At 44.4% G+C, this 17,148-nt stretch overlaps 1 protein-coding gene across 12 annotated transcripts in view; it reads left to right on the top strand.

Moving 5' to 3' along the window:
• ICA1 (islet cell autoantigen 1) overlaps positions 1-17,148 on the top strand; it is a 159,662-nt gene that overhangs the window by 129,921 nt on the left and 12,593 nt on the right. For 11 of the 12 annotated variants that reach the window (XM_061164972.1, XM_061164971.1, XM_061164976.1 and 8 more), the window contains 4 exons: positions 13-65; positions 2,760-2,822; positions 2,933-2,965; positions 15,827-16,096. In XM_061164972.1, the coding sequence (XP_061020955.1) occupies positions 13-65; positions 2,760-2,822; positions 2,933-2,965; positions 15,827-16,096 (419 nt within the window). The remainder of the gene's footprint in view (positions 1-12; positions 66-2,759; positions 2,823-2,932; positions 2,966-15,826; positions 16,097-17,148) is intronic. The other variant, XM_061164977.1, reaches the window with a different exon arrangement.

Genomic DNA, 17,148 nt, shown 5'->3' with positions numbered 1-17,148 from the left:
TTTAATTTTAAGGTTAATTTCACTAGAGGATGAAAACCAGCACAAGGAATCCTCTAGTTTTAAGAGTAAGTTTCGAATTTTTTTTTTTTTTTCAGAATTGCTTCTGAAATACTACTGCACTATAGCCAACCCATTTTCTTCTCTTGTCAAACTCCTTCTAGACCTTTTTATTTCCAACTGAAAAAATTATTTACTTTGCTTCTTAAGAGTTTAAAGTTCAAATATCAGTGCTGCTGATCCCAGAGTATTATGGAGAGAGGCTGTGTATTTTGAACGAAAAAACAGCCATCATTAGTCATTTCAGCAGCAGTCTGTTGGGGGGCATTCCAGTTGAGACTCGGCAGAGAGCTGTTTGCTTTACAACAGGTGATAGCATTGCTGCGTTACCACTACGAGCTGTAACTGATGTTTGGGCCGTGGAGATGGTTGTGATGAGATCACGTGGTGATATTGGGGGGTTTGATTTCTGCTGTGTCATGGGCTGGGTGCTGGTCATTGTTGGGAATCTGATGGGAGGGCTCAGACTCTGCTCTTCCAGGGAGTTCCTGGGCCTGCCCTGTACTAGTGAAGTGTAAAAGTAAAGTGTTAGTCACTCAGCCCTGTCCAACTCTTTGGGACCCCATGGACTGTAGCCCACCAGGCTCCTCCTCACTGAGAGACACCAGGTCCCTGGGGCATACTGACCCTCCTCTGATCCTGAGGGATCACAGCACTCGTGACCCAGATGCTGTGGTGTTGGAGGGCTTGCCAGCAATCCCCGCCTCCTGCCATCACAGCCCGCTCTTTCATCGGCAGTTCTCTCATAAGGAGCATAGGGTAGGGTTAAGTGTGATGGAACTCACAGGATGGAAAACTGAGTCTTTCACTGGGACTCGAATCCTTGGAGATGAAGGGAACAGTCTTACATACTGTGAAGAGATCTGAAAGGACCTCAAACGCCTGTTCAGCCTGGCCCTCCCAGGACATGCCCATCTTCACTCTGCTCCGTCATCTCCTGGAGACCCGACAGGCAGAGTACACCCTAGAATCCCCCCCTCCCTTCCATCCTTTCCCCCAGACTTTCTCTTCCTTCCATCTTTCTTCCTACTTTTCCAACCACTCCACCTGCTTTATTCTTCTTCTCCCATTTTACTGCTTCGTTCGCTTTTCCTCCATCTGTCTGTGAACAGGAAAAATAAACTGTCACCTTTCTGCCTCCACAGCTTGACTTCCTGTCATCCTTTCATACTTGTTTGCCTTCCTTATTCACATCTTTGTTCATTTGTTCAGCACATGTTTATCTGTGGCGGGCACAGCTCGGGGCTCTGGGTGTTCAGTGGTAGATCCTTCCAACGTGGGGCGAACTATTACACAAGTTACTGGGTAACCCCAACTTGGGTGAGTGCTACAAGGGCTGTTTACAGGTATTTGTGATTGGGAGCCCTCACCTGTTTGAGGGCATCGGGGAATTATCTCAGTCAAGGCTATTGCAAGACCTATCAAAGCAAAAGAAACAGCCTGCGTGAAGACTGTGAGCCAGGGAGAACCAGGAGAAGGTCAGAGAAACAAGGTCCTAAAGCATGAGGGAGGCAGGGAGGAAGTGGCAGGAGGCAGAGAGGCAGGCTAGCCATGTACGAGTTCTCCGAACAGTATTGATCCACACCCACCGACCTCAGGATCATGCAAGGCAAATAGCCTGAATCCTGTGGGAATCTTAAGCAGCTGAACAGGAAAATCTTACTTTTGTGGAAACATGTAAACTGCAGTTTATTATGTTTGTATTCAAGGCATTTATGCAACATGTGACAACACCGGGGGATGAAGTTTTCTCTTTGTGCAGTATGTTCACTTGTCTGTGGTAGTTGCATAATATTTTGAGATTGTACCTGTTGATTACCCGGTTTTATAGATACATAGAATGGAATCCATTAGAAAGAAGTGCCATCTGTCTTTCATTCTGGGACTTGTAGAAAGTCTAATGTACATATGAGCAAACCAAGTTTTAAGGCTATGCTGTTGTGTACACACACACACACACACTTTATTGGGCAGAAGGCACAAAGAATTCCTATATGTTCCTTGCCCCCACACATGTATAGACACCTCCATTAGCAACATCCCCCACCGGGGTAAATAATCAATGAACCAACATTGACATACCATTATTACTCAGATTCCATAGCTTACATTAGATGTTGTACAGTCTGTAGGTGTTCACAAATGTATAATGGCACATATCCATTGTTACAGTATCATACAGAGTGGTTTCACTGTCCTAAAAATCCCCTGTGACTTCACCTATTCGTCTTCCCCTCCCCCAAACTCTAGCAACCGCTGATCTTTTCACTGTCACCGTTGTTTTGCTTTTCCCAGAATGTGATATAGTTGGAATCTTGCTGTGTAGCCTTTACAGGTTGGCTTCTTTCACCCAGTAATCTGCCCTTTTATTTTAGCCTGGCCCATGTGACTGAGGTTCATTAGCCCCAGCAACTTGTCCTTGGGTACTTAAGTCACACATGTGTCCCTGGAAGGAGAATTGTTAGATCAGTGGCATATAGTTTATTCTACCAAACAAAGCAAGGATTCAGGGCAGTTAACTCAGTGTTCATTGAGAGCCAGTTGCTTGACTAAAATGTCATCTGAGGACCCCTGCTCCTTCCTGAGTGAGTTTTCAGATACATTTTTTCCTGAAGCATGTGCTTACCTTATAGCACATTAGTATATGAACTCACACACCTTTCTGAAGTGGTGATAACCAAATGCATGTGTTTTATTTACAGCCGAAGATAGAAAAAGTGTTTTATCTGCCTTAGACAAAAGCTCTACACATAATGCATGCTCAGGTAATCCAGATTAAGGAAAACAACTCAATTTTAGTAATTTGACTCAAAGTCCTTACAAAATGAAACTAACATAATTTTCTTTTCTTTCTTCTCCTCTAATGAACCTGTAGATGAACTTTTAGACATTAAACCCGAGGAAGGTGGTAAGATTTATGCATTTCTTTGGGGTTATAATTTGTTTAATATTTTAAATACTGTGGTTACATACAGGCAAATGCAATTTTTATCTTTTGAATAGCTTTGCATTCCCAAGCAATTGTTTTTAGGTAACTGCCATTTGTCTTTATGAAGTGAAGTAAAGTGAAAGTTGCTCAGTTGTGTCTAACTCTTTGCACCCCAAGAACAGTAGTCCACCAGGCTCCTCTGCCCATGGGATTCTCCAGGCAAGAATGCTGGAGTGGGTTGCCATTCCCTTCTCCAGGGGATCTTCCTGACCCAGGGATCAAACCCAGGTCTCCTGCATTGGAGGGAGATTCCTTACCATCTGATCCACAAGGGAAGCCCTCGTGACTTTAAATATGCTCATGCACAAACAGTATGTGCAGACGTGTCATCGTTATAATGTTCAAACCACTGAAGCTAAAAGGTGCTATGTCAGACTGTATGCGGGAGTAGAAAAAACATGGCTTTCAGAATCAGACAGACCTGACTTTTGAATATGGTTCCCTTATAAATAATCTCTATGGCCTCAAGTAACTTGCTTCATCCTTAAACTCTTTTAGCCTCAGTTATTCTCATTTGTAAATTGGAACCAGTAGCAACAGTCTTGCTGGGTTACTGTCCGGTTCGAAGATCAAGTATGCAAAGGGTCTTTCATGATCTCTGACACAGGGACACTGTCTAAGTGGTAAGCAGTTGAGATGTAGGACTAGAAATGTTGCCCTGCTGGGACTTCCCTGACAGTCAGTGGTTAAGACTGTGAGCTTCCACTGTAGGGGGCATGGGTTCAATCCCTGGCTGGGGAACTAAGACCCCCACATGCAGCGCATGGCATGGCCAAAAATAAACAAATAGATTATAAATTATGAGCTTATATAATTTTCAAAAAGAAAAAAATCTAATTATGAAAAAAATAAAAAGAAATATTGCCATGCCGATGCACAGTGCTTATCTTCATTGAACCTTAGTTAAATGCACAGGGAAAGTTTGCTGGCTAGGTCCCACATCCAGGTTCACCAGACCTAAAAGTCATTTACTGAGTAGCCCCTCACAGGAGGTTCCAGAACTGTGGGTCTGGATGAGACATGCCTAGTTTTAAGTGATCCCAAGAAATTGAGTGTTTTCAGCTTGCTCATCACATTTGCTTTTCATCCTACCAAGAGTCTCCTCCTAGTGATTTGCCATAGGTCCAAAATATCCCTGAGATTGTCATCCAAATTCTGGAGTATCTCTTGCCCCAGGTGATTGGCATACAGTCTACCCTGGACTCACAGGTTTCTTTCAGGACTAGAAGTGGGCCAAGATATCCTGTCAGCCCTAGTTACCTAGGGCTGAGGATTTTCTCTACCCAGTCTTTGCTTGATTTGGATTTAGTTCCCAGAATGTGAGAGGAGAGAGTCTGGGAAACAGAGGACATTGGTTAAAGTTTTTTCAAAATTGGAAAGGCAACACAACTCTAGCGTTTAAGTTTCCAGGGCTTGAAAAAAAAGTTTCCAGGGCTAAGGAATATAAACTTAAGGGCAGAAACCTGCTTTCCTTATTAATTTTTCACCCCACTGTGCAATATTTCATGAATGTCCATGTGTATTTTATCAGAATGTCTACTTATTTGTGAATGCTGAAATCACATAAGATTATGAAAGTAAAAAAGCAAGTAATAATGCAGATTGCCATTACATTGCCTATGTTTTCATAAAATCATTTCTCCCTTGGCTTAAGGGTAGAATTTTGATGAAATAAAGGTGTTTTCAAACAAATTAATTTTTGGAGGAGGAAATAGTTCAGTCTTACAAACTGAGATAAAGATAATAATGTAACAAGTAATAGGTGCCTACAATCTAGCTTTAGCAAGTCTTAACAGTTAACAAATTATTCATACATAAGCTTCAACTTATTTTGACAGGAATATGATTTCTCTTATTCCCAACCTCTTGTTTATATAGCTTGTCCTTTGTTTTTATTATCTCCTACTTAATTTCATTATTTTAATAAGCATAATTTTTGAGTAGGTGGTGTGTTCACATTAGTGCAAAAAACAAAATGATAATAAAAATGTATACAGGTAAAACAAACCTCTCACCCACATTACTGCTGCCTACCCTCCTATCTGTTCCAACACTCCCTCCCCTCTTGCATCCCTCCAATGTTTCTTTCCACAAACACAAGCACATTTGAGTCCACAGTCTCATGTTTTCCCACTTCTTATGAAAAAAAATTCTTGCGTTTGGATTTTGATTTTTTTTTTTTAACTTGGTCATAGTAGTACATGGCTAACCCAGTAGTCATGCATTTCTTCTCAGAATTTAGTCAGAAATGCTCCTGCCCAAGATACAGTCATGAGCTTCTTCCATCTCATGGGCCAAGATTCATTGGGATAAGATTGCTATCTTTCTCCTTATTTAAAACAACTTCCACACCTCATTGGTTTTTAGGTACAATCTTTGTTTCGTCGAATTGCAGCTCATAGACTTTTTTTTGAGCACTCAATTTAATTCTGAAGATAAAGAGATGAACATGCTCTCCCTCAAACTGTGTACTCATTTTCAGGCAGAAAAATGTATTTACAAATTTTCTTGGTTAAATGCAGTTTGACATAATTTCTCCTTTCCCTGTATCACTGCCAGCCCACAAAGCTCTGCTTGAGTCACAAGCCATTCTTTCCCTCTATCTGCCTCTTCTGCATCTGCAGCCCCTGGGGTAGCATCAGCTTAAAAATTACCACAGCCGCAAGTATAAAAATATTCTCTCAGTGTACAAAGAACTTGAGGTGATGGAAGAAGAGAACGCTCTTAATTAGTTGACTTCCAAATGTGTGCCTTTGGAAAACTGCCAGAAGGGCCAAATCCCGATTTAAAATGCTGGTTGTAGTATGTAAGGCATTAAATAATCAAGAGTTAAAAAGAGCTTAATCCAGGGAAGTCTGACTTTATAGGACTGGCAGTAGGGCTGTAAGCTCGAGCACTCTGCTGCATGAGGGCCCATTCACTCTCAGTGGCGATTCTGTTCAACAAGTCAGTCCTGGTACGATGTTGTCAGAGAGCAGACCACTTCTGACAACAGCAAGGACACAATTCTTCAGGAATCATGGCCCAGAAAATCACTCTGACTCAGTGTCATAGTGAAATGTGTTTTCTCCTACTAAATAGATAATGAAATTAGAAGATGCTTGCTCCTTGGAAGAAAAGCTATGACAAACCTAGACAGCATATTAAAAAGCAGAGATATCAATTTACCAACAAAGGTCCATTAGTCAAAGCTGTGGTTTTTTCAGTGGTCATGTATGGATGTGAGAGTTGGACCATAAAGAAGGCTGAGCACCAAAGAATTGATAGTTTCAAATTGTGGTGCTGGAGAAGACTCTTGAGAATCCCTTGGACTGCAAGGAGATCAAACCAGTCAATCCTGAAGGAAATCAACTCTGTATATTCACTCTAAGGACTGATGCTGAGGCTGAAGCTCCAATACTTTGGCCACCTGATGCGAAGAGCTGACTCATTGGAAAAGACCCTGATGCTGGGAAAGATTGAGGGCAGGAGGAGAAGGGGACAACAGAGGATGAGATGGCTGGATGGCATCACTGACCCAGTGGACATGAGTTTGAACAAACTCCAGGAGATGGAGAAGGACAGGAAAGCCTGGCATGCTGCAGTTCACGGGGTTGCAAAGAGTCAGACACGAGTTAATGACTGAACAACAACAAATAGATAATGTAATGGAAAACCAATATTTGGCCAGTTTATACAAACATTTCAAGTGAAGAAGAAACTGAGTTACATTTTGAAATACTTGGAAGTGGCTCTGAAATCACCTTGTGACCACATGTGATGATCCTTAGCCTCAATTCATGGGTTATAACAGGTAGAAATCTTGTGTTCCTCAAAGTTGGGCCAAGAAAAATAACTCTCAGATAACTGAACAGAAAGTGGTGGCATAAAGCAGAAGAGAGTTCCATCAGCTCAGCTCACCTAAGTCTGCTAACTTGGTTTCATCCAAAAGATCCCTCTCTCAGATGGGACTGACTAAATGAATTTTAGAATTTTTTAATTGTTCATACTATAGTTAAAATGTTTGTCTTGGGCTGCTTGCTTGGTTTCTATACAGACTTGCTATTCTGAATTCTGGCCAAACTTCAGAATGACTGAGACCCTCACTCAGTAGCTCCCACAGGTCTGGATGAGAAGCTGTAGCTTGAATCAGTAACATGTGTTTCTGTCGCTGTCCCAGGTCTTTCCCAGTCATTCAGAAAAGTCTCCTTTGTATGTGTGTGCATGTGTGTGTGTGAGTGCGTGCACATGCACCAGTCGCATCCGACTCTTTGTGACCCTTTGTGCTGTAGCCCACCAGACTCCTCTGATGTTCCAGCAAGAATACTAGAATGGGTTGCCATCTCCTCCTTCAGGGGATCTTCCTGACCCAGGAATCGAACCTGACTCTCTTGTGTCTCCAGCATTGGCAGGCAAATTGTTTACCAGCTGAGCTTCCTGGGAAGCCCCTCCTATACTTACCCATGTATGTGTAGCTGACTAGGGATCTGACTGCTTCCTCATAGCTATGTGGCAAATACTAAACTCCTTGTCTTTTCTCATAAACTTTCCCTTCCTGTCTTCCTCAGTGTCCCAGGGAGAAAACTGCTGGGTTGCTTCCTTTCATGAGCTAATGGTGCACTTTTAAAACCAAGTACTGTTCTTAATTGATCACCTTATAGTCTGGAGTGTTCCGTGTAGATTTACCCATGGTCCAGGTATCAAGTTTTCTAGTAAGATTGCTTGCTTGTTAAATTCTAATTTTACAATGGAGGACCAGGCTTGGGGATCATGAAAAAGTATTTCTGAGTGCCTACTCAGGGTCTAGCATTGTTGGGTGTTTTTTTTTTCACTCGTGGAGGAGGAATTTTTTGTTTTATTTTTTGTTTGGCATGTGTGTGTTTGTGGGTGTTTGTGTCTCAGAGAGTGGGTGCTGTGGATTTTCCTCCATCTGCTATTATTATCCATGTCTTTTTTCACCAGAAGGGAGATTTTAGAAGTATTCTTGAATTCTAAGCAAGTACAGTTTCTTCTCAGAGCCTTTTATAAGGAAGACTTATTTTTCTTGTTAGTTTTCTAAGGTGGTTTCCTACCCATCTTTGTCCCGTGCTGTCTTCTGGGTGATGTGAGGATCGTGTTGGTGTTTGGGGTTTTTCATGTGTGTTTCAAGCGTGAGGCCTTTACAATTAGTCATAACGTTGAGAGCGGGGAGCCAGGAGCAAACCCAAGCGCCTTCCTGTTTCACACACAGATGAAGGGAGCTGCGTGACATTTATCTGTTTGCTTTCCTGTGCTCTCATTTTGGGTCTGTGCTCTTACACGTCCGTCTTCCGTGCTCCTCATTTCTGCTGAGGTCATGAAACCCGGCATGATTTCAGAAATGTCACCTGAATGGGCTGTCACCCCTTCCCCACCTTAATTTTCTGTCACCCACAGTCGGAACACGAGCGCTTCCTCTGAATGTCAGTTTTCACTCATTGAAAACTCACTGGCTCAGAATCAGTGTTCCTGAGGAATGTTTTCCCAGAGACATAGGGTTTGATTTTTGAAGCCTTGGGCAGAGCAAGGCAAATATGATGAAAGGGTCTGCCATCTTGGCCATTCTGCCATGATGCCTGCAGCCAAGAATTTTGCCTAGCAGCCAGTAGAGCTATATGACCTTAGAAACCCTACAGACTTTACGAAAATTTAAATATTTGCTTATATTTGGGATCCTTAAAAGGCTCTGAAGTGTGTAGCACTGAGAAAACCTGTGCACCAGGGGTCCCCAGCCAGATAATCCATAACTAATAAATTAGATGACCTTGAGGTCATCTAGCCTGGGTCTCTCTTTCCTCATCTATAAAATGAGTTTGAGGAGATGATTTATAAGATCCTTTCAGTTGAGTATGACTCTGCCCTTTGGGCATTTCACTGGGAAAACAGCAGGTTCCTAGATGGGAAGATGGGGGAGCATGTGTGAGGAATGGCAGGCAGAAGAGTGTTGTCAAACCATAGGCTTCCCTGAAGGCAGTGTTGGTGAGCTGTGGAAAGGGCTACCTTAGAGCCTGACTGCAGAGGTCCTGAGCCCACGATAAGGAGCATCACTTCACTCAGGAATCAGAGGGGGCCATGGATGTTATTTGAGGAAAGGAGTAATAACCTCACAGCTGAATTAAGCAAATGTATACAGCAAGAGGGGCTTCCCAGGTGGCGCTGGTGGTAAAGAACCTGCCTGTTAATGCAGGAGACACAAGAGGCCCAGGTTTGATCCCTGGGTCAGGAAGATCCCTTGGAGGAGGGCATGGCAACCCAGTCCAGTATTCTTGCCTGGAGAATCCCACGGACAGAGGAGCCTGGTGGGCTATGGTCCACAGGGTCGCAAAGAGTCAGACACAGCTGAAGCAACTGAGTGCGCGCACACACACACATACACATACAACGGGAGTGTCTTTCATGGAACGCCAGCAGGCTCAGCAGTGGGCCAGCCCCAAAGGACTCCAGGCTGGAATTTGTCATCAGAGTTTCAGGAAAGCATTTGGAATTGGAGATAGGGGTTTGAGACTGTTCCAGGTGACGCTAGAACCAGGAGAACACACAAGATCTTCTATGTAGAGAATGTAGGGAAGAGAGAGGTGATGGCTTAGGAGGAAGTCTCAAGGGCAACCAGAGTCGGAGGAGGCATCAGGGAAAGTATCGTCAAGAAGACAGGAGGACATCCAAGAGAGCCACTTCCTGGGACCCCAGGATACGACAGCATTTCCAAGGTGGGCAGTAGTGCAGAGTTCTGAAGAGACCAAAGTAGCCTCAGGGTAGGGGCTTGGAACCCGTCATGAGGACCTCACTGCTAACCTCCAAGAGGGCCACTTCAGTGTAGAGCAGGGCCAGGAACTTGATTACAGATAGACCTAGAAAGAGTGCTGACAAAGTAGCATGGCTGGCTGTAGAAGGAAGAAGAAACTTGAGCAGTGACTTGACAGGAGGTGTTGGGTAAAAAAGTGAAAGTGGAAGTGTTAGTCACTCAGTCATGTCCGACTCTTTGCAATCCCATGGACTTATAGCTTGCCAGGCTCCTCGATCCATAGAATTCTCCAGGCAAGAATACTGGAGTGGTTGCCCTTTCCTTCTCCAGGGGATCTTCCTGACCCAGGGATTGAACCCAGGTCTCCTGCGTTGCAGGCAGATTCTTTACCATCTGAGCCACCGGGGAGATGTTGGGGGAGGCTGCAGTAACTGCAGTATCAGGTGAAGACTGACCCTGTCGGAGTGTGCACAGACTCGAGGCCCGGGAGAAGCCTTGGAGGATGAATGATTACAGATGCTAGAGTTGGAATAATACTGGGGGTGGAGCAGGCTTCCCAACACGGGGAGAGTACAGTGGGGGCCAATGTAGCAAGGGAAGAGGGGCGCCTGAGGGGTCATAGAGTTGGAGGGCAAGCAGTGAGCATTGGAGTATGTCACATAAAGTGTTGGCCTTTGTGTTTGTAGTCGTGTCTGTGATTGGGTGACTGCTAGGAGAGTAAACCTGGAGACTTGAGGAACTAGCAAGGGCATGAAGGGGGCTTGGAGGCCCCTCTGTGGATTGGGCACCTGCGATCTCCGTCACCTTTGTTCATTCTTTAAGACAAAGGCAGGGGGCTTCCTTTGTGGCTCAGTGGTAAAGAATCCACCTGCCAGTGCAGCAGACACAGGTTCGATTCCTGGTCCAGGAGGATCCCACATGCCGCAGAGCAACTCAGCCCGTGCATCGCAACTACTCAGCCTGCACTCTTGAGCCCAGGAGGCGCAAGTTCTGAGCCCACAGGTCTAGAGTCTGTGCTACAGCAAGAGGAACTACTGCAGTGAGAAGCCTGTGCATTGCAACTAGAGATTAGCCCCCGCTTGCCACAGCTAGAGAAAAGCCCGCGAAGCAATGAAGACCAAGCCAAAAATAAATAAATAAAATCATTAAAAAAAAAAAAAGACAGAGACAGGATGGGGCTCTGAAAGCCAGGATTGGTACTTGCTTGTCTGCAGGGGTGGAAGCCCTGACTCCCGCTGTAGCTCTCACCGGCTTCTTATCGTATCTAGCTTTGCTCTCGTTTTCTCACAGTTGAGTTGAATTATTTCCAAAGAAAATGATAGCATGATTCTTAAGAGCCGACTGACTAGTGTTATTTTTCAAGTCTTGACTTGTCTGGTTACAGACCTAAACCTGAACTTTTCTGTTGGTAATTATGTTTTTCTTACAAGTGATGTATAGTCATTTGAAGCATCTTAATTATCAGGGCTATAATTGGGAGGTTTCCCTGCTTTCTGGTTCAAGTCAGTGTCAGTTTCATTGCTTTCAGCTAACAAGTTTTCTTCAAAGAGAAAATAGCCACAGTACGGCCTGCTCTGACTGTGAAATAACCAGGACGCTAAGTAATAGGCCACTTTCCATGGTTGTGTGTGTGTGTGCGCCTGTGTATGTGCATACCGAGTCAAGTCTGGCTATTTGCGACCCCATGGACCCTCCAGGCTCCTCTGTCCATGGGATTTCCCAGGCTAGAATGTTGGAGTGGCTTGCCATGCCCTTTTCCAGGGAATCTTCCCGACCCAGGGACTGAACCCTAGTCTCTTATGTCTCCGGCATTGGCAGCCGGGTTCTTTATCAGCTGAAACACCAGGGAAGCCCCCTTTCAATTGAAGACCTCTATTCAAAACCAGTTCTGCACAATAACATCCCCCCCCCCATGGGTCCTTTTTTCATTTAGTCACTAAATTTGTGTTGTATAGGATAGATTATTAGTCAGGAATCATTTAGTTGGAAGTAACAAATTCTTCTTTGAACAGTTTAGTTTTAATAGGAAAAGAAAATAGAAGACTGTATGGATATTGGTCCATGTAGCTGAGGATACACAGTGCCGGATTGACTTCAGGAAAGGCTGGATCTGCCTGGATTGGGAGGGAAGTTTGGGGGAGAATGGATACATGTATATGCATGGCTGAGTCCCTTCACTGTTCACCTAAAACTATCGCATTATTAATTGGCTATACCCTGGTACAAAATAAAAAGTTTTTAAGAAAAAAAAAAAAGAAAAGCTGGATCCAGGGGCTTAAAGAGTGTTGTCAGGATTCTCTTTCTAACTCCTAAAGCTGTTTACATCCCTGTTTGGCTCCATCATCACTGAGAGCCTCAACTCTGCATCCCTAGAACTTAGAATCCCAAAGAGAGCCCGTCTTCCTCCCGGCTTCCATATTCCAAACTCAGGGAAGCCCCGGGCTTGTGCCCACCCCCGAGCCAGTCACCATGGCCTGGGCAACGAAGAACTCTGGCGAGCCTAGGTCACGGGTCCACCTGGGATGAGGTGGTGAGGCATCTTAAGTGGAGTCTCACCAGGATGAGGAGGAGAAGGTGTCTCCCCAGAGAGAAAGGAAAGGGGGGGAGGAAAGGGATGCTAAGTTAGCAAAACCACAGAGGGCTCCACCAGATACCACTGCACACAACATAAACAGTGAACACAAAGGTAGAGCTTTTCCAGTCTATAGTTATTGTTGTTTTTGCTTTATTTTTATTGGATGATAGTTGCTTTACAATGTTGTATTAGTTTCTGCTGTATAGCAAAATGAAACAACTATGTGTTTCATATACATAGTTATATATACATATAACTATATACATATATACATGTACATATATATATACATATGTATATATATATCTTCTTTGGATTTCCTTCCCCTTTAGGTCACAGGCTGTAGTTATTTTCGAAAGACTCTCCAAGTTTATTATTTGCTGTTGCTCATGCTGGTCACGCTCGTCCCTGGATTGACATCTAGATGAAAGCAGGGGAGGCTGCCCTCGGGTTTGACCCAGTGGAGGGCTGTAAAGTGACTTTGGGAGGAATACACACAATGTGAGTGCTCCTTCGAAGTCATCTCTTCCTCTAGGGTCTAGACATTGCCTTGAATTGGTTCCAATAAAGGGGATTTGGTTCAGCAATCATCTGGTTTCAGACAGGCCAGAAAGGAAACCGTGAGAAAAAGTTTGGGCAATTAGGTCCAACCGAAAGTAGGAAGTACTGAGCTTTGCGAAGTGAATGTGTGTAAAAAGGCTGCTGCTGAGAGAGACTGAAGAGAGAAGTGGGAAGGGACGCCCAGATGAGTGTTGGCGACACGCCCTGTCACAGCCAAGGCCCCTTCCTGCGCTCCCAGCGGGGAGCAGCCTCACCTCTCCCGCCGGCCCTTCCCACCGTGAGCAGGCCTGGGTGGTTCCTAAGCGCCCCCGTCACCGCAGAACCGGCTCGGAAGCCGGCATAAATAGAATGCCATCTTCCTCATCTTCTCACCACCACACCCACAGGCTAGATCTTGGTGCAAACCTCTGTGATAACACAAACAGAAGAATGCTGAAATTAGACAGTTGTCCAAATATGGTGATCCTTCACCACTATTTTTAAACCACAGTGATACAAAAGTGCCTGTATTCCTCCCCCCCCCACCCGCCATGTATAGACAGTCTGCTCAGCACACTCCAAATCTCCCCAATCTTTCTATAAAGTGTGGTTGCAAATAGATCCAATAAAACCAATGGAGATAAGAGCTTTATTTAATTCATAGGTGAAGACTTTAAAAAAGTATCTCATATATTTGAGGTAAACCTCTTAATCTCACTGTGACAGTATCAGCAGTAAAATCTAGCTCAGAGAAAGTATAAATCATGATTGTTCCTTCTCTTCATGACTTACAACAAAAATGTTTATAATTTCCAAGTGGCAGTTAGATATCACAACAAAGCCAGAGTTAATAAACCTATCAGTTCTTAGTTTTTAAACTATGTAGAAAACTCAGTGACAGGTTATAGGATTCGTGATAATTAACACCTCCACTTTACTTGTGCTCACTATTTAGTATTTTGTCAGTGTTTATGTGGTAAGAATCAGTCTCTTCTTTAAAGTCTTTCTTCTAGACCAGCAGTGAGGTTTAAGATATATTCCTTTTGATCTTCCTGAGGATATCCCAAAGTGGACATTATTAACATTATAATTTTATAGATGAAAAAACAGAGGCCCAGAGCGGGTAAGGATTTCAATCAAGTCACACGGCGAGGAAAGGATGGTCCCGCGTTCACTCCTCTGGTCCAGCCAGCCCTTCAGGGCTGTGTCTTTGGCCTTTAGTGTTTTGCCCTGTTTTCCTCTCATCCTTCCGCTGCTGCCCTCAGGCAAACCAGACCCACCTTTCCTTTGCTTTACACAGTTACGGTGCCACAGAGGACGTCTTTCTTGGTCGTTGTTAGACTTCCTGACACCTCTGCTCCCTGCTGCTAGCCCCACTTGGCACTAAAGCCAATTTACTGACACAGGATGTGGTGAAGGAAAGTACAGCTTTTATTGCAGGGCCAAGCAAGGAGGATAGGCAGTTCATGCTCAAAAGGCCCAAAGTCCGTGATCCCTTTTAGAAGAGGTGTGGGTTGCAGGGTGCCTCTGATCGTCCTGTCTGCTGGGTCAGTCTGGGCTGTGATGAGGCGCCCCTCCTCAGGCCGGACGGCAGGGCAGGCTGCCATGCGGTGCTTCAGGTGTGGATGCAGGGCTTCTGTGGGAAGATTCAGGAAGCTACAGAAACCAGAACTAAGATCTCCAACATGCCTTCAAGCCTGGCTTTGTTTCATATCCAAGAAATGTATTGATAGTAAATTTGTTTCTATCTTAAGGAGACACCAAAGCTCTATAGAGTTTTTGTGGAAACTATGTGAGCTTCCCTGATAGCTCAGCTGGTAAAGAATCCACCTGCCATGCAGGAGACACAGAAGATGTGGGTTCGATCCCTGGGTTGGGAAGATTCCCTGGAGGAGAAATGGCAACCCACTCCATTATTCTTGCCTCGGAAATCCCATGTACAGAGAAGCCTAGTGGGCTACAGCCGAGGGGGTCACAAAGAGTTGGACACGACTGAGCACATATCCATCCATCCATGCATCCATTTCAATGCAATTCTATTGATGCTTTGAAGGAAAGGAAATGAGGAAGAACTAAACAAGGATCTGCTTGCTCCACTTGCGCTAAAGCCAATTTACTGACACTGGATGTGGTGAAGGAAAGTACAGCATTTATTGGAGGGCCAAGCGAGGAGGATAGGCAGCTCATGCTCAAAGGCCCAAACTCCATGATCCCTTTTAGGGAATAGGTGTGGGTTGCAGGGTGCCTGATCAGCTTGTGTACAGTTCTCTGACTGGCTGATGGTGAGGTAACAGGGTGATGTTTCAGGAATCTCAGTCATCATCTGATTCCAGCCTGTCTATGTGCTGGTGGTCAGCACGAAGTTAACTTCCTCCACTGGGTGGGAGTTTTAATATCTGCAAAACAGCTCAAGGATATGGCTCAGGATATTATCTAGATAGCCCTTGAGGAGAAACCAAACGTCCTTGACTTTGTTTTATGACTAAGCTATTATGATTGGGTTGACCAAAAAGTTGTTCAGGTTTTTCTGTAAGACAGTATGGAAAAACCCAAACAAACTTTTTGGCCAACCCAGGGTCTTGTTTCATTGCTCTTTGTTTCTGTTTCATTTTTGTGTGTTTTTTACTTCTCTGGTTAAATTTGCTCTTTGATGCTCTGGGAAGGCCTTGGAAGCTTAAGCTTTTTTACAAGCAAGAGGCTTGGGGGTCATGGGGGAGAGGTGTGTCTGTCAACAGGAAGGCCCCACAGGACCTTGCTTGCTTTCAGTGGGAAATTTCTGAAAGGTTATAATAGGGTTAATTTATATTTTGATTAACTTTTTAAAAAAAAATCTAGCTAGTCTATCTCAGCCCAGCCCCTACTACATCTGTTCCCTAGAACCCAAACCTGTGGGAGTGATGTGTTTGTGCTCTGTTACTTCAATCAGCTTGCCTGGGCCCAATGGCAGGGACCCCAGAACTTGAAGGTGCTGACAAAGACGACCTGCTGCTGTTGAGTGAAATCTTCAACGCTTCCTCCCTGGAAGAGGGCGAGTTCAGCAAAGAGTGGGCCGCTGTGTTTGGAGACGGTCGGCTGAAGGAGCCAGCACCCACTGCGGCCCTAGGAGAGCCGGACCCCAGGCCCCAGGCAGGCTCAGGATTCCTTCCTTCACAGCTTCTAGACCAAAACATAAAAGACTTACAGGCCTCGCTGGAAGGTACGGACCACAGGGATTATAATGGGGTGGCGGGGTGGGGGGGAGGGGAGTTGTGGTGGGGAGGTGGTGGTGATATATTGTTTGTTTTTTAATCCAAAGACCTATTTTTCTTTATCTTCTTTTTTGTGTTTTCTGAGTTTTATCTTATATCCAGTGTCGTTTATTTTTTGTTTTGTTTTTGTTTTTTTTATTTTATGTCCATTGACTTTAGCTGAAGCTTCAGAATCACATTCTAGCTTTAAGATCTGTATTAGGGTTTAAAATCCTCTCTGCATAATTTTCTCTCCATACTAACACTTCCTATTAATCAGAGGCTAGAGGGGTGGTCCTCAGTCTTCCTGTCTTACTTTGATTTTAGACTTTCTCATGGCACCCTTGAGAGGTCAGAGTGCCTTCACAGTCGTGGCCTATTCACATGGCCATTCCTGCCTGGCCAGTGCCCTAGCTGAGTTCTCCCATATCCTCGTGAGACAACGTTCACACAGATGTGGAGCTTTGTGCGTGCTTTTCCCCTCTCCCACCATGGCCCACCCCTTTCCTGAGTATGCCCTCAGCTCAGCCATTCCTGTCCTGCCTGAAACCCAACAGAAACAGAGTTTTCACACTGATCAAAAGTGATGAGACACCTTGGTAAGGGTCCAAGGTGCCCCAGAGCTCACATGCTGGTTCAGAGTTATTGATGTGCGGAGCAGATTGATTTCGAGTGCAGAAACTAACACTCAGGTTGAAAGTTAGATTTTTAAGTTGGAGTTTCTAAACAAACAGACCTTGAGAAGGAAACCGTTTCAGTATCTGAACACGTTTTTGCTCTTTCCATGTTTTAATTATAAGACAGGAATTGCTGTTCAGAAGTTCTCAAAGTGTTTTGATTTTTCCATGAATTTAGGTTATCTCCTTAATAAATAGTGTGTTTATCTGGCACTTAGAGCTGAGAACAAACAGCAGAGCTGGAATGATTAAGTAATTATGGGCTATTAAAAAAAAAAAACAACACTCAGGTCTTTGCAGATGAGATCATGGACGTGGCAAAAGTTGGTGGGCAAGACCAAAAG

This window comes from Dama dama, chromosome 18 (genome assembly GCF_033118175.1).
Source record: "Dama dama isolate Ldn47 chromosome 18, ASM3311817v1, whole genome shotgun sequence".
NCBI classification, from domain to species: Eukaryota; Metazoa; Chordata; class Mammalia; order Artiodactyla; family Cervidae; genus Dama; species Dama dama.
The sequence above is the reverse complement of the archived record's forward strand: the minus strand, read 5'-3'. Positions and strand labels throughout refer to the sequence as shown.